The sequence below is a fragment of the Fringilla coelebs genome, assembly GCF_963513975.1.
Source record: "Fringilla coelebs genome assembly, chromosome: 5".
In the NCBI taxonomy this organism is placed as follows: domain Eukaryota; kingdom Metazoa; phylum Chordata; class Aves; order Passeriformes; family Fringillidae; genus Fringilla; species Fringilla coelebs.
Genome location: NC_140033.1, coordinates 50207069 through 50229216, shown reverse-complemented (window position 1 = coordinate 50229216; position 22148 = coordinate 50207069). Strand labels below are relative to the sequence as shown.

The 22148-nt window shown below is 52.6% G+C and overlaps 1 protein-coding gene across 4 annotated transcripts; it reads left to right on the top strand.

Annotated features, from left to right (window-relative positions):
- The first annotated feature begins 1218 nt into the window (after positions 1-1218).
- MICALL1 (MICAL like 1) lies at positions 1219-21783 on the top strand. 4 transcript variants are annotated; one of them, XM_084205905.1, is made up of 17 exons: positions 1219-1406; positions 7470-7518; positions 9545-9686; positions 10803-10906; positions 11558-11685; positions 12806-12934; positions 13895-14475; positions 15009-15072; positions 15737-16122; positions 16459-16877; positions 17330-17464; positions 17793-17919; positions 18276-18366; positions 18737-18810; positions 19215-19329; positions 19664-19710; positions 20014-21783. In XM_084205905.1, exons 1-17 carry the CDS (start codon positions 1261-1263, stop codon positions 20133-20135), a joined length of 2859 nt encoding a protein of 952 aa, XP_084062031.1. In that variant the 5' UTR covers positions 1219-1260; the 3' UTR covers positions 20136-21783. The 4 variants fall into 4 exon arrangements, with proteins under 4 accessions (XP_084062031.1, XP_084062030.1, XP_084062032.1 ...); XM_084205904.1 differs by having other exon boundaries at positions 16399-16877; XM_084205906.1 differs by lacking the exon at positions 12806-12934 and having other exon boundaries at positions 16399-16877.
- Positions 21784-22148: the final 365 nt, after the last annotated feature.

Sequence of the window (22148 nt, the reverse complement as noted above, 5' to 3'; positions counted from 1 at the left end):
CTTGAGGCTGGAGGAATGCAGGGTGTTCAGCAGCATCAACAGAGCTCCACTGGTGCTGGAAAGGCACTCCAGAGGGAGGTGGGGGTGGCTAGAGCTCCAGCCTCGCCTGCTGCAGCAGGGTTTGGTGAGTGGAAGTGGTTCTGGACAAAATGGTTTTGTCAGAGGGTACCACAGTACAGGGTCATGTGCTCTGTGTCTCTGTCTCGGACCTGCAGTTGTGAAGGGGTGAGTGTAATTATGGAACCTGGAAAATTCAAGAAAACCTCCTTCATCCTACTGTCCCTTAGGATACATCAGGAAGACGCTGTCAGGCGGCTGGGGGGATGCTGAATAGCCAGAACAGTCATTACAAAACTGACACAATGTTTCATTTCCTTTTTTGCTTACAGAGGAGTTTTTCTTGTGATTTACGCCACCGCTTATCTCGGGCACAGAGTAGCGAGATTGTACAAACCAGTCAGAGACTTTATTTTTCACTTGTTACAGTTATGGGACCGTAGAATGATAGAATGAACAGCAGGGTAGAAGAAAGAGAGTACTACTGATGAAATCTGAGTGAAGGAAGGAGTGTAGAGCCCATAAAAAATAACTGCAGAGAATGGACTCTTAAAGATTTGGAACTGGCAGCAATAAGCTCAACATCATGATGGTTTGGTCTTCCACAGGTCTTTTCACCTCTTGGAGGTGAAAAGAAAGCTAAGCCAAATAAAGTAGCCTTTAATAGTGTGCTTCCCCCCCTTGTCAAGCCATCACCCCGAGCGTGCACACCAGCTCTCGTGACAATCCATCGCCTCAATGTTGTTCCTGAGATTGTATCGCACTCTTCCTCCACGTCTTCCAGGGCTTCCTGTGAAGCGCTGCCTGTGACTCCAAGTGTCTTGATCTTCAAAGCTTTCCTTGGCCCTGAGCCTACCCTGGGAGCCACCTACGTCCCAGATACACTCCACTGCTTATGCCCCAGGACTGCTGAGAACTGCTTCTGCCTGGAGCAGCTTCTGTCTAAGCCTGAGAGGGTTTCAGAAATCAGGTTGCCGAGTGGTTTTTAATCTAGTTGAATTTAAGTTGTATTCAGGGCCAACTCTTTCCCCGAGGTGGGAGAGGGTGCTCTCCCCAGCGGGCCGCCCTGCTCCCCGGGAAGCGCTGAGCCCGGGGGCCCGGGAGCTTCCGCGGCGTGTCCGGGCCCCGCCCCCCGGAGCCCCGCCCCGGGAGGCCCCGCCCGGCCCCGGGCTGGCGGCGGCGGCGCTGGGAGCGGCCGCCCCGATGTCGGGTCCGCGGGGCACCCTGCAAGCCTGGTGCCGCCGGCAATGCGAGGGCTACCGCGGCGTGGAGATCCGCGACCTCAGCACCTCGTTCCGCGACGGACTGGCCTTCTGCGCCATCCTGCACCGCCACCGGCCCGACCTCCTGTGAGTGCAGGCCGCGCCTTGCCGCCGCTCGGACGGGGCGCCGCGGGGCCCCGGCTGCCGCCCGCGGGCGCTGCTGGCGGGAGGAGCGGGGGGCGCGGAGGTTTGGGGCGCGGGACCCCCGGGACCCCCCTTTCTGGAGGGGTTGGGCCGCCTGTGCCCTGCAGCGATCACGGGGGGCTCACAGGGATTTAGGGGGGTGGAGGAGCCATGGGAAACGGCTCCAGGCTGGCTGGCAGGGAAGCTCCCTGAGCGTGGACATGAGGGGCTCAGAGAGTGGATCTGTCTCTGTTGCGCTGGTGTGCTGGTAGGGGATGCGCTGAAGAAGATGCTGTTGAGAAATAGTTGGGTACTGGGAATGAAGAATTTCATATTCCCAAGCTGCGCTCAAAGCTAGATTGTATGGAGCACTGAGCATCTTGGTCCACTGGAAGGTTTCTCTGCCCATGGCAGCAGGGCTAGAATCAGATATCTTTCAGGTCCCTTCCAAGCCAAACTATTCTATCACTGTATTTCAGCAAACAACCTTCTGACCTGGTTCTGCAGACCTGTCAAGGTCAGGGTTAGCAGAAGTCGTGTGATAGAAGGGTGGTGAGAGCACGGAGGTGGACTGGGGCCATGTGCCCTAATGGGAGCAGTCCCTACCGGAGAAGAGACATGGTGTTGGTATCTGGGTGTGAGGGTGCTTTGCCACAGCAAGAGGTGAGCTTTCACACTCCAGGAGGGCCAGAGGCCTGTCCTGCACAGGGACATTCCCAGAGGCAGCCACTCTAAAATCTGTAGAGGCCTGGACCAGGTTGCTGCTTGCATTTGCTTCTAGCTTGTTTTCTCTGGATGCCACAGTGAAAGCAGGAGGTAGCAAAAGCCAGTAGGGGTGTTGATCCTCTCTAGCCTCCCCCAACTTGGGTGTCTCTGGGGGGGAATGTGAGTTTCAGGAGGCAGACAGTGAGTTTGGGATTGCTTGGGGGCGCGTGTCAGGCTGGAGAAACTGGCTGAGCCGCTGGAAGGAATCTGCCCCGACCTGTGCTGTAACCCTGTGTGCCCCGGCGGTGCTGGGAATCCGGCGCCCATCTGCTCTAATCCCTGGGAGCCCTTGCAGGGCAGGTAGGCATCGCCCCAGCTCGCTGTGCCTGCACGGCAGCGTGCGCGCTCCTTGGCCTGCCGCTAAAGCCGGCCGGGTGATGCGTCCCGTCACGTTCTGCTCTGGGGTTGGTGGTTCTTCCCCTGAGGCTGCCCATACTGACCAAGTTCTCTTTCCTGAGCTGGCCTCAGGAAGGCCTTTTGCCATGAGAGTAACCTCTGTCAGGCAGGGGGTTGGCTGTGACTGCGCTGTGGAGCTGCGGTAGCCATGAGAGTGGAACAGGCCGGTGTCCTTACAAGCTAAAGCTGAGCAGGTAGGCTGGAAACTGAACTGCTGCCTGCAGTATTTCAGGTGGTTCCCCCAAAACCTTCAGCATGGTGCTCTGGAATGACTGAGAGCCAAGACATACCGTGTCTTTGCATCACATCTCTGGGTCTTGAAGGAGCTGTGTGGTCTTGTGTCCTGCAGCTCTTGGATGGTATGGCTCACTCTGACTAGCTAGAATGGAGCCTCTGAAAATGGTCCCAGTTACTAGGCTGTTGGGTGGGAAGAGGCAAATTAAGAACAGGAACACTTGCAATTACTTTTTTTTTTTTGTAAATGGCATGGCAGCTGGGAACTGAAAAGCAGAGGTTCACTAAAAGCTTATGATAAACACCACTAAAACCACCTGATGGTTTCCCATTAACCATATCTGCCATCCCATTAAAGCAAAGGCTGCTGCTCTTAAGTTGTCAGGGGGCTTAAATCTGCTCCTGGCAGATGTCCTAACTACGTGCTTCACAGGTCCTCTGAACGAGCTTCATTGTAGAGACAAGGCCCAGGGCCTTACAAGGACATGGCATGTTGTAGAAGGATTTTCAGACCGTCAGGAGAGCAGCATCATTTCATCTGATTCCAGCTTCTTCAGCCTGTCCCGATTTGGAAGTGGGAAGATTGGATCAGAGACAGTAAATCTCCTGACGGCAGAGGAAAAGTGGTTGCCCTTCTTTTCTTCTAAAGTGCTTTCAGTCAGTGCAGTAATGGGACTTGGCAGGGATCTGCAATGCCTTTCTGACCTTGTGTGGTGTTCCTTTGTGCGGGGTTCTCCTGGCCCGCACGAGACAGCTGTGCTGCTCGCCGAAGGCTGGAGTTCCTCTGAGCTCCACAGAAGTGCGAGTTCCTCTGCTTCCCTGCTTTCTGCTGGCTTCCCCTGGGATTGCAGAGGAGGAATGGGCACATCCATGGGAGAGCGGAGCTGAAGCTCTTCTCTACCTGTGTGGCCCCTCTCCTCTGCCGCCCTGATTCCCTGGGCAGTGCTGCTGTGGTGGCTGTCAGCCTATCCCGGTTTTCTGACCTTGCCCGGGTGCACCCCTGTTGTGCTGCTGTGCTGGGAGAGAGCACACTGAGGAAGAGGCTGTCATGAAAGACCATATGGGTAAGTGAGACTGAGGACAGTTTTCTGCATGACCCTGATTTGAATCACTGTGGAATAAGGCAAATTCGCATCAGAGGGATGTGCTGCCCTGGAGAGCTTGGGAGCAGCTCCCGCAGAGCTCTTGGAAACACTGTAGATTTGGGCTTTTTGAAAGAAGTAGACTGGAATTCCTCAGTGTCTACTGAATTCAGCTAAAGTGACCGCCAAGAACGAGGTGCACACCTCCAGGACCTGTGTGTTGAACCATGCAGATTAAAATCCCTGACTCCATTGTTGTAGGCACTTCACTTGGCTTTGTTACCTCGCTGTCCCAGTCAGGGAAATGGGGAACTTGGATTTAGCCTCTGACTGTGCTGCTGGCTGTGTGATCTGGAGATGAGACATTTAATCTCTTCTCTTCTCTTTTCAGTTAAGCTGTCAACAGCGAGACCAACTTGACAGTGGACTGTGGGGATTAATGAGTTTGTTTGCTCAGTGCTCTAGAAATCTGAAGCATGAAATTAGTGTTTACAGGGCATTTGCTACAGATTAATGAAGCAAAGAGCATCTTTCAGCATCTCAAGCTGTACAGCCTCCCTGGCATACAGGGAAGGATCTTGGCATTCAGGGGTGAGAAGAATAAAGGAGTACAGCACATGCCTTTGGAGTGTTGGGAGAGATCGAGACTTGAGGATAACAGGAGATGAGAGCTGTTTTAGAAATGCTGTTTTGTGTCCCTAGAGCCGTGGTTTTGGTTACAGGCAGGATCACAAATCTTGTTTGTTCCTTCATATGTACTGCCTGCATTTCCCTGACAAGACCTGGAAAGCTGAATGGCTTATTATGTGGCGCTGCCTTAAAGTGCTCATGATTTATATTTGAGGAATCCAGGAATTTGCTCTGGTTTTAGCTGTACAGCACACCCTTCCCCCTTCCCTGGATCTGCTGTACTCCCTGGCAGCTGCCCTAAACCCTGGAGTGCTTAGTGGCTCTGCATGTATCTAATTAGGTAAGTGCTTGGGGTGTTATTTGCATAGAAATATTACTCCAGGATATAGTACAACACTGGGGTTTGCTGAGTCAAGACAGTTGTTCAGCTGGGATAGCCAGAGTCTTGCTTGTTCTTACATCCAGTCTCTTGGATGGGTCTGTTGGCAGGAGAGCCTGAGCAGGGCTGGATGAAAGGCTGCTGAGATCAGGCCAAGGAAATAATGTGACGTGCAGCCACATGTCACAGAACTGCGAGATGGCAAGTTCTGGGCTCTCTGCAGAGGAGACAGTTTACAGAGGGGAAAGGGGTGTGTCTGGAGTGACTTTTCCCCGTGCCTGAGAGGCCATGCTCCTTGCACATTGGTACTGGGAGCTTGCCTGGAGCCACAGGGATGCCACGTGATCAAATGGCATATGGGAGTGTTCATGTCAGGAGCAACACAGGTCACTGTGGTCCTGCTGGCTTCTCAGAGAGGGAGCTGGAAAATGCAGTGGGGAGGAACTGAATAAACTGATCCCTGGGGCCATGTACTGATGGACTTCAGCGTCTCAGATAAAGCTGAGCCTGCAATCTTACATTAGTGGAAAAGAATCTTCTATTCCCTTGCTGCTTGGTAACCCCTCGATACCTCTTGAGCTTCATATGCTCTCTGCTGGCATCTGCTTTTCCTAACAGAGTTGCCTTGGTATACTAAAACAGCTTTGGTTTGCTGGGGCAGAGTGGAATGGACACAATGTTTTGTCTGTCAGAAAATACTCTCCCAGCCCGGCCCACCAAGGAGTTTTCGAGCTTCCAGCTACACCACTCCCAAATCCTGAAAGTGAAGGCATTCAAAATGAAGGTCATGAATGTTTAGAGGGCAGTTGATTTATAACTTTGCCTGTGTTCCAAGTTGGCATTTTCTTTAAAAGGAAAAAAAAATACTGCAAGGTTAAAGGACTTCTCTTGGCAAAAACAAAACAAAAACTTAGGAAAAGAAAACATCTCCCAGTGGAGACTAGTTATAATTACAAAAATGGCAGTGGTTTTGACATTAAAGCATAGGCTGCAGCTGCAGCTTTTGCTCACCAGCATGTAGAGAAGGAAAAGTTGTGGTATTTTGAGCAGTCTGAGCTGTGTACATGTATCCTCATGAGCTGCCAGGAAGGTGACAGAGCTGAACATCCAGCCCACCTTTCTGTGTGTCTGCTGCATTTGCTCCTGCAGCAGTGAGCAGCTGCAGCTTCGTTCGTCTGTGAGGAAGCAGCACCAGCAGCCTCTTGCTTTTGAAGGGAGGAAGTGTAATTTTATGGTCGGGTAGGCAGCCGGGAAAACCTTCCTGAGCTCATCACGGACTTCCTCTGCAGCTTTGGGAAAGCTGCTGAGGGGCTTCGAGACGGGGCTGGCTGCCCTGCCATGTGGCACCAGGACGGGTTGTGTCGGTGTTCAGGAAAAGGCAGTAAGATCCAGAGGGGGATGGAGGAAGGAGGTTGATGTAGCAGGTGTGTGGTGCCACCTCACCGGATCCTGCATACCACCTTCGAGGTGGGGAATGCATTCCCTCCTCTAGTCTGAATTGTCCTTCTGTGTTGATCTCCCAAGCTTTGGCACGTCTCTGTGGTCCATTGGGGTGGCTTTGCTTGATCCTAGACCTCTCTGGACTGCGTCCTCCGGTGAATCCATCTAGTTGCTACGTGAGGAGGTTTTTTTGTAGCAAAGCTGAGATCCTTGGCAGGAAGGAGCTGTAAGCAGTGCAGCGTGATGCTGTTTTCACGCCTTGTACCCACACACACATGCAGAAGTCATAACTAACTCCTTCCTTCATTTCTCCCCCTCTTTTGAAAGCCTGCAGACTGCTTTAGCTTTCTCCCCTCTGCTTCCCTGGTGAAGGCAGCTAATCAGTCCCTGTGGCTAGGTTGAACCCCCAAAGGGCTCCAGGGGAACAAGTGAAATGGGCTGCAACAAATGGATCCCCTGGGATGGAGACTGCTGGGATGCCTCTGTGTGCCCTGAGCACCTTGCATTCAGCTCCAAGGGCTGCAGCTGAGGACGATTTGTTGTGCACTGTGAATGTTTGGGGAAAAGCCAGGACAGAAGTGCAGTTGAAGATCTTCTGTGTCACCCCAGATTCCCTGAGGTGGTGCAGGAAGGTTTGTCTAAGGATCCTCATAGAGCCAGCTGTATCTGTCCCTTTTTCTTTTGAAGTGAGGGATCTGTATCCCCACCCACCACTGTTGTGCCAGTGGCCTTGGAAAAGCAAGTCTGGGGTCATGTCGTGCAGTGTTTGGTGCAGCAGTGTGTGGTGCTAATTGAAACATGGCCCTGGTGTTTCTGCAGCCTTTAATTTCAAGGGCAGAAGCGGGTAACAAGAGACAAGAATGACATTTTCATTTCCTGGTCACCACCCATTTGGGACTCGCTTTCTTTTTTAAATTGCAATTTCCCTTTGGTTTCCTTGTCCCGTTACAACCTGAAATGTGCTTTGCCAAGGTTTTGTTTATCTAGGATCTTATGTGTTGAGTTGTTGTAAGGTTGACTGCCCTGGGAATCTACGCGTGATGGTATTGGGGCACTTTTCCTCTGCACTTCATGTGGCTATTTTGTGCTTTCTCATTTCAGAGACTTTGATTCTCTCTCCAAGGATGACGTCTATGAGAATAATCGCTTGGTAAGTTCCTGTTCTGCAGTGCACAGAAGGAAGAAATTATGTGACTACATGACTCGATGGAGGTCATGTAGTGTGGGAGGAATTTGTGACAATGCTGAGGGTATAAGAAAAATCTGTGTTTGTAAGTAACAGCCAGGAGCTTCTCTGGAAACAAGGGAATCTGAAACATCAGCTTCCAGCCTGTTTATCCTAATAGTTGCCAAGACAACATCTCAGGTGAAGATTTAAATGGTGCAAACATCTTGACTTCAGTTGTTCCAGGTTTGCAGGCAATGGAAGCAGGAAGCTAGTTTTACTTCAGGGATCAGCAGAGAGGAAGGTCGTGCTAGACCCTGGTCTGCAGTGTTCCCTTCTTGCTTGGGACAGCTGGAGCCAGTAGCAGAAGCAGGCAGTGTGGAATGGGGAGGTGCCCAGCTCCAGGGGCCAGTGGTAGGACAGAACAGCAATTGCCCTGCTTTTATTAAATTACAAAAAGTTGCTGCAGGCTCCATCTGATAGTCTGTGGAAAGGCATGGCCCATCACCTCCCCAAGAGGAGTTATGCTGCATATAAATATCTTATGGGTGGGTGTTGAGGATGAGGCCAGACTCTTCAGTGGTGCCCAGCAACAGGAGAAGGGGCATTGGGTACAAACTGAATTACAGGAATTCCTCAGCTGAATATGAGGAAAAACATTTTTTACTGTGAGGGTGACAGAGCACTGGACTAGGCTGTCCAGAGAGGAAGTGGAGTCTCTTGCTCTGGGGATATTTAAACCCCAGCTGGATGTGATTTTGTGTCACCTTCTTTAGCAGGGGTTTGGACTAGATGATGTCTGAGGTCTATTGCAACCCCAGCCATTCTGTAATTCAGTGATTTGGGATTTACAGGATTAGGGCTGTCCAGCTGTGTCCTGGCATGTCCTTTCCTACACCTGTTGGCCCCTTGCAATCATTAGCAGCTTTTTCCCTTCAAACCCCATGCAATGGGTATCTTGTCCTATTAGAGACCTCTCAGGTGGGGTCTCTCTTCTCTCCTTGCTCCTTGCAGCCTTGTGTTCAGTAAGACTCAGTCTGGACAACTGGTTTAAAGCCAGGCTGAGCAGAGCAGGATGTCCATGGAGGCACTTTTATGCCCCTAGTTACTGCAAATATCTATTTTCTTTTGTTTCTCCATTACTTTCCTTTATATCTCACACCCTGCACAGCACCTCATGCCCCAGATATAAGCACCTTCAGTCTTTACCCACACCCAGTAGCTTTACCTGTGCACCTGGTGCCTCACCATTCAGTGCCCAAACCACTCTCTTCTCTTGCTGACTTACTTCTCTTCAGTCCCTGCCATAGCCTTGCACCCCTGTCCCTGGGAGATCACTGTGGGCATGCTGCCCTTGGCTCAGCAGAGGGATGGCCAGTGTACCACACACACTGACAAGTGGGAAGCTCTCCAACAGCTTTTTTTCTCTTCCATTCCTTCCTTTTGTAGCTATGTACGTGGTTGGAGGAGATGGGTGCTTCTTATCACAGTGTCCTTGTTTCTGCTTGCTCAGACACAGAAAAGTACTGGAAGTACTGGCTTGTGCATAGCAGGGTGCTGGATGTTGAGCTGGGATGGCTCTGCTGATCGTGGGAGGGGAAGGCGGGGCGCCCCAGAGCATGAAAGGATGGGCAGTCAGTGTTTCTGTGGGGTGAGCATTTGGGGTGGCTGGGGACACTGCTCAGTAGAGCTCAGTGTCACTGGAGGTACCTGCCAGCCCTCGTCCCTTCGTGGTGCCAGCCAAGACTGTGCCAGGTTCTTGCATGAGGGCACTGCTGGTTGAGCTGAAAAAACACTGTTTGTTTTTTTTTTTTTTCAGTGAAAACTTGAAGGGAACCTTGCTTCTGTTGCTACTTTTTTAGTCAAGCAGCATGTCTGGAAGCCTCTGTCCATAAGGGATGCCATAGGCTCAGTAATTAACTTTCCCTGGGGTCTTTGCAACTTGATATTTCTGTTATTTTTCATGAAGCATCAGTTTTCTTTCCTTAATGCCTCCGTGCTGTTCCTGCAGGCCTTTGAGCTGGCAGAGCGGGAGCTGGGCATCCCAGCCCTGCTGGATCCCAATGACATGGTCTCCATGAAGGTGCCCGACTGCCTCAGCATCATGACTTACGTGTCTCAGTACTACAACCATTTCAACAACCCCAGCCAAGGTGAGTGGTGTCCTCCCAGCCCTCAGGCTTCCAGTTTGCCTCTCTTTGAGTACAGGAAACCCAGCACAGCCTTGTGCTTCCTCCTTCCTGTGGCAACTGAGAGCTGGGTTTGTGGGGAAGGGGAGAGGAGCAGGTAGTACCTGCCTCTCCTGCATCTTGCTGGTGCCCCTGAGGAGGGCTTGGAAGAGAGAGTGCATTTGGGTGAGGTTTCACAGGAGGTGTGGGGTGATGTAATAGCTCAAGCTATGGAAAAAGGAACGCCTTTCTCCTCCCTCTGCACTGCATTCCTGCCAGCTTGGGTTGGGCCACCACCCCTGGTGCTTACCAAAACTCTTTGTGATCTGCTCTAACCCACTAAAATAGGAGAAAGCTAAGTAGGAGCCCATCTCCCACAGCTAATCTTTATGACATAAGTACATGTAAAGTGACTGGAGGACAGAGGGAGTGGAGCCAGGCTGGAATGTTTCAAATCAGCTCATCTGTCCCTACAACTGCAGCCTGAGCTGAGTGCTTTGAGACAGCTCTTCCCGGGCATCCTTTGGCTGGGTGGAAATGAGAGCTCCAGGTCTCCCCTGTTTCAGTCTGTAGCCACAACACCAGATAAATCCTTCCACTTGTATATGCTGCTCCAGGGATGCTGGTCTCCCAGACAAGGAATCCTGCTGGGGACTGGTGTGTGAGCTCCTGCCCCGAGAGCAAGAGATGCTTCACAGACCTGCTGACAGCCTGGAAGCCCTGGGGCCCAGTAGGTCACCACAATACATCAGCAGCTACCCCAGCTGCTCTGGGCTTTGAGCGTTGCTTAGGCAGTCAATTACAAGGAAGCAAAGTAGCACGTGATGAGTAAATAAAATCACAGTGAGAGGCTGGCATCCCTGGGCCACAGAAGGGGATCCACAGCAGGCCAGTCTCGCTGGCAGCCTCACAGCCGACCCATTATTAGATTGTGTTTGTCTCTTCCACCTAAAATAAGCACTGAAGTTTTGGGAGAGGCAGGTCTCATCCTATGTCACAAGGCTGGATGATTTTATTTTTTTTCCCCTCCCCTTCCCGCACATGGGTGGTGTGAGTCACCACTGCTCTCCACGCCTGATCCTCCTTCCCTCTTGCCTCCAGCCAGCGTCCCTCCACCTATGAAGCGACCCACTGCCGCCTCCTCTCCTCCTCTGCTGTCCCACAAGACCCCTGTGCCTGCAGTTGAGAGTCCTTCAGCCCCACAGGTACCTAATTTCTTGGTAAAGTTTCCAAGACAGCCTGAGGCAGTGGTACCCCCTGTGCTGCGGGTGAGGAGATGGGGAAAAGCCTGTCACAGAGCCATGGATCTGTGCAGGGGCCTGCCTGTGTATTTTGGGAGTGAGGGATGTTTGGGATTTTGTTTCCTTGTGGGATCCAGCCGAGAATGATTTTTCTCTGAGTCTGTGGACTGTAATTTGTTCATAGCAGGCAAGAGGTTGGGCAGATTGGAGCTGAATGTCCTTCCTATGTGGGGATAACACTGTAGGATGAGGAAAGAGCAGGAGCGTGGGACTAGAAGGGCAGAAAAGATGCCTTTTTTTCAGTTTTTTGCAGTTGTGTGGGATGGGACCTTTTTCAATGATTCGCAGGACCCTGGTGCATGGGGTACAGATGAGTCCCTTCCACAGCCCTTCAGCTGTGGATAGGGCCAAGGCACCTTTTGAAGTGGCCCCTTCTAATTTGGGAAGAGGCAGCCTGCCTGTGCCTGGGCTTGAGGGCAGCTGTTGTGTGCATTGTCAGCCCCTGAGGTCAGCCCTCAGCGATGGGCCTTGCCCAGGGAGCAGCTGCTCTGCAGAATGCGTGCTCTGGGGGGCAGCCCGCGCCCCCCGGGCTGAGCTGCCTGTGCTGTGTCCCAGGATGAAGCCCCCTCGGAGCGGCCCCAGCGCAGCGCGCTCAGCAGCACCTGCGCAGCCTGCCAGCAGCACGTCCACCTGGTGCAGCGCTACCTGGCCGAGGGCAAGCTCTACCACCGCCAGTGCTTCAGGTAGGTCCTGGCCAGGCCTGCTGGGGTGGCCTCTCTCCTCGGCACACGGGGGGTCTGTGGCCTGCTGCACCCCATCTTCGAGTGTCTGCGTCCCTGGGCAGCACGGAACATGAACAACAGTGAGAGTGAAGATGTTCCATTTGCCTGCCAGCCCCCTCTCCAGGGGTCTTATTGGCCCCTTGTGTCCCTGTGCTCCATTCCTATCCTGCTCCCTGCCTCCCTTGCTGACTTGTGCTCTCCCACTTCACTTACTTGGAATCCCAGCCTCTTGAGCTTCTCCCACCTCCATAAAAAAAGGATGCTCTACCTCTTTACCACCTGCCTACTCAGGACCACCCCCCATCCCCTTCCATTGAGGTCTGAGCCATGACATCATCCTACAGACCTCCTTCCACCTACACTCCACATCCTTAACTGGATATACAGGCTTCCATGCTGCCTGGGTGGTGCTGAGCTCCCAGGGAGCATGTGGAGAGCTGCAGACTGTTAACAAACTGAGGAATGAGCAGCTCTCTGGTTACTCCCTGAGTACAGGTCCTTACCTGCAGCACCTGTGAAATCATTTCACTTTGCTTTCCCTGCTGTGATGATGAAGAAATGAGATCTCTCCCATGGACCACAGAACAAGGGCTGGCATTTGGTCAGAGACATCGAGCCACTGGGAAGATGTGGGAGGCCGCATTCACCTGCCTAAGCCAGCTGGCGATGTGCTGTAGAAACAGTGTCACAGCAGGGCAGCTGAGCTGAGGTCCGTCAGGCTTCTCATCTGCAGCTGGAACAAAAGCAGGAGTTTTGGGATGCAGGTGCAACCTGCACTGTCTTCATGGGCCAGGAAAAGGAGAGGTGCCATGTCTGCTGTGGCACAGCTCATAGCCCTTCAGACTGAGCAGGGAGATCCCTGTAATTTAATCTCAAATGTTTTGCCTCCTGATTGTTTTCTTGTCTATTTTCTGTTTTGGATTTTTTTTTTCCCCTGTCCTGATTCATGGACGGTATTTGGTCAGAAATGTCCCGTGACAGTGGTTCCTGTGGGCTGATGGAGATAAACCCAAGGCAAACCACTTTCTCCCCTTGTCTGAGCTTTCCACCTCCTCATTTCATCCTACTCCTTCTCTCTTAGAGTCCCTATGTCCTCACACTTCTGCTCTCCATTTCAAAGGAAGTCCCAGTCAACTGGATGCCCAGAGCAGAATTCCTTGCCAAAATTATCTGCTGGCAGCGTAGGGCAGCCAGCTGCTGCAAGCACCAGGTATTCAGACAAGAAGGAACAAGCTTGGCTTTCATGGGAGTGCTTGATCAGCCCCTTGCCTTTGGCTGTCTTTCACGTATGCTATCCACCTCCCTTCCCAGGTGGAGAAGGACTGGCTTGATTGCCAGTGCTTTGTATCATGCTTGTGCCTGGAGGGATTCATTAGGAAGCATTCAGAGGCTCAGTGGGGGAAGAGTGGATGATCCAAGGAGATGTGGCAGAAAGCAAAGGACAGGGAAGCTATTAGCCCAATTTCAACAGGCAAGGCAGAGTGTAAGAATGGCCCTGCTGCCTAAGGCCCTTGTCCTTTCAGCCAAATGCTGTGGCCCAGCTGGATGCCATAGTCAGCATTACTGAGGCGGAGCATGTGACCAGGCCAGGCTTGTGTGTTCCTTCTCCTGAATACTCTGGAAGCCTCCATTGCAGGCATTTCCCGAGTAGAAATTGATGTAATTTTATTTGATAATCAGCATTGGGGAGTGGCTGTTTTACAAACAAATGTGTCTGACAGCTCTTTAATGTGCCAGGACCCTTATCCCCCGCAAGGCAGCTGGTAGTCTCCCTGTGCCAGTTCTGAACCAGTTGCTCCCTAATTCCAGTTGATATTCACTGTTTCATGTCTCTGAATGGTTGGGCCCTCTCCGCATTCCAATTGTGGAAACCACACCATATCCCAATACCAACTGTCACCCTTCCACATCTATTAAATCCTTTCTGAGATGAAGGAAGAACCCACATGTGTGCAGTATTTGAGTTGTGAACTTGCCCTGGGTTCCTACAGTGGCCTGGTTACATTTCTCTACTTATTTTCTGAATTACTTCTCCAAGGGCACTGTAGGATTTAGTAGCAGGGGTAAGAACTAACTCCCTGTCCCTACAAGGGTCTTCCAGGTGTGTTGCTTTCTGTGAAGGGCAGGATGGCATCCCCCATCTCATGGTGCTCTCTCTTCTCATTGGCAGGTGTAAGGAATGCTCCAGCACACTGCTCCCGGGGTCATACAAGCCTGGGTCAGAGGCAGGGACTTTTGTCTGCATGCAGCATCGTGGTAAATTGGCCATGAGCGGGAAGGCAGAGAGGAGACCCAGCCTAGACCGACAGTCACCAGAGCTAAGAACTGAGACTGGGGCTGACAGCATGGGTGAAGATGCCCTCCAGGCAATAGCAGAGGTGGGGAAGGATGATGCTGATTCCCAGGAGAGTGTGGCAGAGACCTCTACGGCTGCAGAGGGCCTCGCTGGCCCACCAGAGAAGGACAGCACAGCCAGCAAAGCAGAGACACCGACAGCCCCTGCTCATGCTGGCAGTGGGGCACCTGTGTCCCAAACTCCCCCCAGGCCTCCAATCCCCAGCAAGCCTGCAGGGCTCACCCAGGACAAAGGCAGCTCACTGGATGGACGGCTCAGAGACTCACGTCCCACCCCAGCCCCAAGGAAGGCCACCGATGTGTCTGCCCTGTCCCCTCCAGCCTCCCACCCTGTCCCCCGGCCCAGGTCCACTCTGCAGGGCGAGGGCAGCGAGTGTGGGCCTGGCATGGTGAACGGTAAGAGGGCAGGGTGGTGGCAGGGGCTGCCCTCCACATCCTCAGTGGGTGAGGTGCTTGACTGCAGGTTGGCTGGGTTCCCTTCCTTCTCTGCAGCCTGACACTCTTCTGCCTCTGAGTAAATCTTGGGTTCAGATACCAGGATTGTCAACAATTGCCAGCCATCCCCATAGCAAGGAGAGCAGTACTAATTTTCCTGCCTGTCTGCTCCCTTGTACTTCTCCAGAGCTCTCCAAAGGCAGCAAGCCAGTGTGGAGGGAAGTTGGTAGAGCTAGAGGAGTTTGCAGGTGTGGGAACAGAGGGGCATGTCAGTTCTCCAGGTGCAGCTCCCAGGGAGAAGTGGGGGGGGGGGAAAGGAAAGGGGATGTTTGGGGTTAGCTGGCTGCATCAACTGTGGGAGAAATGCCATGGGGTCTTCAGGGAGTGGGAATAGCCACCTTCCTGTGGGAAGGTATCTAAGGTGCCTCATGTTGATTTAACTCTTTTTTCATGTCCTTTTGCTGTTGTGACAGTCTGACTCTATGTCTTTCTAGGTCGGGTACCTGAAACCAGCCCCCCTGTCCCAAAACCTCGTGGGAGACCCTGCTCCTCTGATCGGTACGTCCCTCTGTTTGCAGATCACCTGAGAACTCCATAGCAAGGTGGGGCTATGGGGACAGCACAGCTGTGGTCTTCTCTCCCACCTGCATTAGCTCCTGCTCTTAGGAGGATGAAGGTTTTGACCAGGTTCCTTTTCCAATAGGAGCTAGCCCAGCATGGTCAGGCCGATAGTGTTCATCCGTACCTCCTGGGCATTTTTCTCTTATTGTAAAGAGTTTGAGAGCTTCAGAAAGGTGTTTCTGTGGCACAGGCAGATTGCCAAATGCCTTCTGAAATGGCCCTGCTTGTGGGTGCTGAGAAGGCGACATTTGTCTGCCTTGTGGAGGGTTTGTCCTGGGAAAGGTAGGAAGACCAGTTATGCCCATAAAGCTCAGCCTTTGCCATTGCTTAGCAGATGGAAGCTGTAATATTCAGACACCAAAACACTGGGCCCAGCAGGCAAGTCAGGCAGGCTGTGTTTCCCTAAGGCCTGTAGGTTTGCCCACAGAGAGTGAGACACTGTGTCTGGGGAAGCCTAGGGCCATCCTTGGGTGAGAAAGCTCCTTCTGCATGGGAGATGTCCTGCTTCATCTTTCCTTCCCCCCAGGGGCAAAGTCCCTCTCCAGTGCCTTGCCACCCCACCTTGTCTCTGCCATCTCGATTTCTCTTTCTCTTCTACCAGTGGTGGAGCTACTGCAAGAGCCAAGGACCCACCGTGGATGGCCTTAGTGCAAGCAGAGCCCAAGAAGAAGCCAGCTCCCCCTCCTCCCCCAGGCAACAGCCATGAGACTCCAAGTAGGACTTCAGAGGAGGAGGATGGGGAGGAGGTGAGGAAAGCCAGGAGTGAGGAGAGCAGATCTGATACGATAGAGCCCAAACCGTACAACCCCTTTGAGGAAGAGGATGAGGAGGAAGTGGAAAGTGCTGACACCCTAAAGAGCACACCTGAGCAGGAGCAGAGCGAGACTGCTGCCAAACCTCTCCACCCCTGGTATGGCATCACTCCTACCAGCAGTCCAAAGGCAAAGAAGAGGCCAGCTCCACGAGCCCCCAATGCTTCCCCGCTAGGTGAGCTTCCTCCCGCTCCTTTATCACTCCTCTTCAGCCCCCGTGCATCCCCTTGGAGATTCCCCCTTCCCAGGTGCCTCTGCATCACCCTGGCAGGCCAGGCCTTTATGCAGTGATGGTTGCATTAGTTTGCATTAGCCATGTCCTCTCTACCCACTGGAGCACGGCATCTGCAGGCAAGATTTTACGCTGACCCGTGTGTACAGTGTATGCCACCCTCCCCTTCTGTCCTGGCGGTCCCTTCACTCCTCCCTGAGCTCTCAATTTGCTTTGCAGCCCACCACCCCATCTCCAGGCTGTCACACTCTGAGCCATCATCCTCCACCCCCTCTCCAGCCCTCAGCCTCGAGAGCATCAACTCTGAGAGTTCAGCCAAGGTGCTGGGAGACACCGATGAGGCCTCAGTGCCCAAAAGCTCCTCTGAGCCCACTGTGCACATGCCGGCAGCAGCCAAGACTTCCAGCGCTGATGCACCGCTGGCCAGCGTCTCCTCCGGTGAAAGCCCTGCTGTCCCAGCCAGCCTCTCCACCAACTCCTCCTTCTCCTCCTCCAGCGAGCTGGCCAGCCTTAGTGGGGAGACGCAGCCCAGCACCCGGCACACCAGCAGGAGCATCTCCACTGGCAGCCTAAAGACCAGCCCCAGCCGGCTGCCGCCCAAGCCACCAGCTGGGGCTAGCCCTACACCCATCCTCTTGGCTTCAGATGGGGGTGCTGGGAGCCCCAAGACATCTTCCTCACCCAAACCGCAGCTGAAGGTGAGATGATGACTTTCTCCCCATCCAGATCACAAGGCTTTTCTTCCCCATCCATCAGTCACAGGGAATCTGTGGGTCCAGGCTTACCCCTTTGCTTGATGTGCGACCCCCGGAAAGCAAGCTTCAGACCTGTGTTAAATGGTGCCTCTGCTTGTACTCTGCCTACCCCATGTGCTAGAGAAGAGGCTGGGTGTCATGTAGTCTGGGCAAACAGGAAGGGAACCATGAAGGAAAATATTTCAGCATACTTGTGAGAGAGAGGCTGGGAAACTGATGTCAAACACGAGCACAGCTATTTTTTTTACTAGGCGCTTGTGGAGATGAGTGCTGTGTTCCTTCTTTAGGAGGCTGTGGGGCAGGACAAATGCTAGCACTGCCCTGCTATCCCCACCTGTTGGGATCCCTTCCCTTCCCTGGATGCTCATGTATCTGCTTTTGTCTGCCCTTTCCAGTCTTCCTGCAAAGAGAACCCCTTCAATCGGAAGCCATCACCTGCTGCCTCCCCCTCTGCAAAGAAACCTCCCAAGGGCTCCAAGCCTGCGCGTCCTCCTGCGCCAGGCCACGGCTTCCCACTGATCAAACGCAAGGTAAAAGGGCCCTGGGGAGCGAGGAGGGGAAAGCCGGCTCTGTGCTATCCCCCAGGGCTGTAGCAGTCTGCAGGCACCCTGCTGAGGCATGTGTGGGCAGGGATTACAGCAGGTGGTTGTGGCTGGGAGGAGGGTGTGCAGGCTACACCTTATTCATGAAAGCACCATCATCTTCCTTTGCTCCAGAGTGGGGTGGGGATTTCAGATCCACACTTCGATGGAATATTCTGTTGTACCCCTGCCCTTGCTAATGTTGACCAATTCTCTGGATTACCCCTGGAAACTGGAGTCTGGTGGTAATGAAAGTGTCTGATTTATGGTTTGGCAGGTGCAGACAGATCAGTACATCCCTGAGGAAGACATCTATGGGGAGATGGATGCCATTGAGCATCAGCTGGATGAGCTGGAGCACCGTGGGGTGGCCTTGGAGGAAAAACTGCGCAGTGCTGAGAATGGTGTGTGGGTTGGGCTGTCTGTGGGTGGGGGGGGGGACAGACCCTAGGGCTGCCCTCTCTCCAGTCAAGGAAATAGCAACAGTGACTTCTTCCCTGCTGATGCTGGGGTTGGAAGAGCACAAGAGGCTGTGCTGGCCTCCAAGATTGGTCACAACCTTACCCTGAACATGGAGATGTCCCTAGACTGGAAACAGGTGGGAGAAAAGATAGGGTCTCTCTGGGCCTCAGAAATAGGCTGAGATTGGGTTGGCTCTAGCCCAGTGCCTCTCCCCTGGCTAGGCAGAGCCCAGCGTGTTGCAGGGTGATGGGATCCACCAGGGCTGGGAATGGCTCTGAACTGCCCCTTTGCTTGGCAGACAACCCTGAGGACAACCTGCTTGTGGACTGGTTCAAACTCATCCATGAGAAGCACATGCTGGTGCGCCACGAGTCGGAGCTCATCTACATGTAAGTGTGTGCAGGGGTCTGGAGAGGCACTGACACCCTCTTGGGGTTCCCTTTCTCAGCCCTCCTGAAATGGTGTTTCCGAGGGAGATCCTAACCTGGCCTTGCCTAAAAAGGGAGGGACTAAGGGCAAGCAAATCTGTCCAGATGCACTGAGAACTGACCCACAGTGTGTCACCAGAGCCTCTGCAGCATCTACTCCAGGAAGGCCTTGAGCAGTCAGGGCTGGTCCTTACTGGTCCTTGGTTCCCTGGCTATACAGGGAAAGATCAGCATCTTGATGTTCTTTCCAAGCTCACCCTGTACTTTGGGATGATGTTCCACCTCTCTGGAGCCTTGCGGTGCTTCCCAACATTTCCCTCTTCCTTTGCAGTTTCAAGCAGCAGAACCTGGAGCAGCGGCAGTCAGATGTGGAGTATGAGCTGCGGTGCCTCCTCAACAAGCCAGGTAAAGCACCACTCTGGGTGTGCTAGCCCCTTTTTTCATAGAATCATAGACTATATTGAGTTGGAAGGGACCCACAAGGACCATTTATCCCTTGGGCAATATCTCCCCTTTCTCTAAGTGGATCTCAGGTGAAGAGAGGCAGATCTGTAGGGATGCCAGTGCAATCAGCTGGCTCTAGAGGCTCTGTTCCATCTCAATATAAGTCTTGTGCAGGGATGTGCTCTTTTTGTCCCCATGGAATGCCACATGCAGGGCTCTGTCCCCATAGCACTGCTAGCCCAACTGGCCCTGTAACACGGCAGGGTAGAGGGGATTGTGCTGGAGATGTCTGCCCCGAAGCCCTGAATTTCAGTGCTCCTTCAGCCATGTAATTGCCTGTCCTTCCCTGGGCTTTGGCTGGGTAGAGAAGGACTGGACCGATGAGGACCGAGGGAGGGAGAAGGTGCTGATGCAGGAGCTGGTGACCATCATTGAGCAGAGGAATGCCATTGTGAACTGCCTGGATGAGGACCGGCAGAGGTGAGTGAGGAATGGGGTGAGCTGGGGGAGAAGGGAAAAGCACAGCCTGTCTGACTCAGTGCCACATGAGTGCCTTGTGGGGGTGTCTCAAGATGTCCACGTTGCTGATGTCTTTCCTAGGCTTCCCAATCCTTGTCTCTTTGAATGCTTTGTGTGGGAAAGACAGGACAGCATGTGCAGCCTGTGGGATTTATCCTGCTGGTGGCAAATACTCACAAGACAGTGATGGATGTGCCCCTCTATGGCTTTTAAGTAGGAGGCTCTCTAGCCTTAAACAATACAGCAGCTGTTTTCAGGGCTGAATTCCTGACCTCTTTCCCATTCTTTCTTTCAGAGAAGAGGAGGAGGATAAAATGTTGGAAGCCATGATTAAAAGGAAAGGTAAGAAACAAATGGGAAGCTTTTTGGAGTGATGTTTTCACTGCTGACCCCAGTAAGGGGCAGCACGAGCCATTTGTGAAATTGTGTGCAGGAGAGAATTGAATCTATTCTGTGTAGACTGGGGAGACTTTCCTGTAGGGCCAATAAAGTTAGAGGCTCAGTTGTGCTGTACACCCCTGTTATCAGAGAAAGTGTGCATGCAGTGGAGGGCTTTGATTCATGGCTGTCACCTTGCTTATTGTCATGAGCGTGTCTGTACAACTGTTGACATCCCACAGTAACAACCTCCCTTTGCAACCCCAGAATTTCACAAGGAGACGGAGACAGAGAGCAAGAAGAAAGGCAAATTCAAGCCCATGAAGGTGCTTAAGCTGCTGGGCAACAAGCATGACTCCAAGAGCAAGTCACCCAAGGACAAAAGCTAGAGCAGGGGAACACCAGCAGTGGGAGGGAACCCCGACTCGCCTCTCCCTGGCCCTGGCTCGCCTCTGCCCCTGCTCCCTCCCCAGGCACCCAAGCTGCCACCCCAGGGAGATGCCAGCCCTCAGCCCAGAGTGGGTGAGAATGACCAAAGCCCTCCCCTTCCCGAGGCTGTAGGGGAGCATGGCCATACCCTCTGTGAAGCCTTGTTAACAAAGGGGGAGAAGACGGGTTTGCTTTTCAGATACGTTACCCAATTGTGTGCTCTTGTCAATAACTGAGAACAAGAAAAGGAGTTTCGTATTTGTGGGAAAACTTGCACTAACTGCATCCCGTCCCTTCTCCTGCTCTAACTGTGACAGTTCCACGTGCCTCTGATTTCTGCCAGGAGGGGACTGGGCCTCCCTGTCCCTCCCTGCCTGCCCACTCTTGTCCCTCTTCTGTTCCATTTTTAACTTCAGGAGAAAACTGACATTAGAATCAGGATCCTTTGGGTTTTACTGGCCTAAACTAAAAGGTTAAGAAAATACTCCTGCATCACAAGGCTCTAGAACCATAGCCAAAAAAACCAACTGATGCCCTATTTATTTTGAGCTGTCCCCTCCCTCGAGTGCCGGGGTTGGGTGGGCTCTGTCCCAAGGCTGAGAGGACCCAAGGGGATGGCGTACAGCTGCTAGGATGTAGCTCATGTGCCCTACTCAGGAACCCCGCTGCTGCTAAACACTGCTGACTCTGCTGCCTTCCTGGGGAGGGAGGACCTGTTCCTTTTCCAGGCAAGGGCAGAAAAGCTCAAGATAGACTGAGTGAGGGGGCACTAAGCTTGTGTCCCTGCTCACCAGTGCCACCCTTGAGCGGCAGGGGAGAGAGGCGCAGTCACAACTGACCTTTACCCAGCTCCATCTGTGTATACTTTAAAAGTGTGCAGATGTGGCTGGTTGTTTTTTACACCTCCTTTACTAGATGAATTCAAACCTATCCTAAAACTTTAAACCTCTTATTTTATTTGTCATGTGTGTGCGTGTGTGTACATCAGAAGAGGGAATTTGGGGGGCAGTGTTCTTCCAACCATCCCTTCTTCCTTCCATTTTTGTTTCCTGCCTTCACTTCCAAGATGATAAGTTATTTATTGAATTATTGGATCAGTCTCAATTAGAGTTTTATGGGTGTTTGGTTGGTCAGCTGTTCATCATGCCTTCTCATTAGCAAATTAGACATAACCAGCCCTGAGCCATCTGCTGCAGTCTCTTCTAAAACCCCAACAGGCTTTAGCCAAAATGCTCATGGAGCAGTGCCTTGCAAGGTGGCTGGTGTAGCATTCTGGAGAGGAATCCTCATTTCCCAAAACCAGAGGGACCTGAGCCCCTCCTCAATCCCAGCATGGCCCCCATGGCTGGGAGCTGGCCAGCTCAGCCCTGTGCTGATAATGCTATCTCACCCTTGCCATACCCAGCAGGCTGATGAGGAACAGTGGTAGGGGAGGGGAGATCCCAAAGCACAACTCTTCTCCAAGGAGAAACAAATCTGCTTTAGAGCCTGCTGTCACATCACTGTTGCCAAAGGCCACTGGGATCGCTACAGCCTGACACCCCTTGGCCCGGTGCCCAGTCAGAAGTTTGATTTGTAAATTATACTGTACTAACCCCATGACTTCCATTCACCTGAACAGTAATAAAAGAAACATTGGATTAAAAAAATTATTGTGGATTAGGTTTCTGATTCCTTTGTGCACTCGTGCTGTCCCAGGGCCAGGGCATGCTGCCTGGGCTTTGGAAAGTGGCTGAGTATTGCTAAGAAGCAGGGGATGAGATCTTAAGGAAATTGGAAACTGGAAGTTATGCTGGGATTTCCACATGAAAAGTTGGACATCGTGCTTCAGCCTGCTGGAGGACAGAGGTACAGGTATTTATGAGGTGAGCAAACAACCATTTCCAGTCTCTGTGGGAACAGAGTGGCTATTCTGCATACCATGCTTTCAGGAACCAAAAAATCACAGCAACCCCCCAGCAAAGAGCAGCAGG

Excerpts from the sequence above, each read along its gene's own strand:
- MICALL1 (XM_084205904.1), top strand. The coding sequence starts at position 1,261 with ATGTCGGGTCCGCGGGGCACCCTGCAAGCCTGGTGCCGCCGGCAATGC. Across the intron at positions 1,407-7,469 it reads CGCCACCGGCCCGACCTCCT|AGACTTTGATTCTCTCTCCA; the intron begins GTGAGTGCAGGC and ends TTCTCATTTCAG. Across the intron at positions 12,935-13,894 it reads CCAGCTGCTGCAAGCACCAG|GTGTAAGGAATGCTCCAGCA; the intron begins GTATTCAGACAA and ends TCTCATTGGCAG.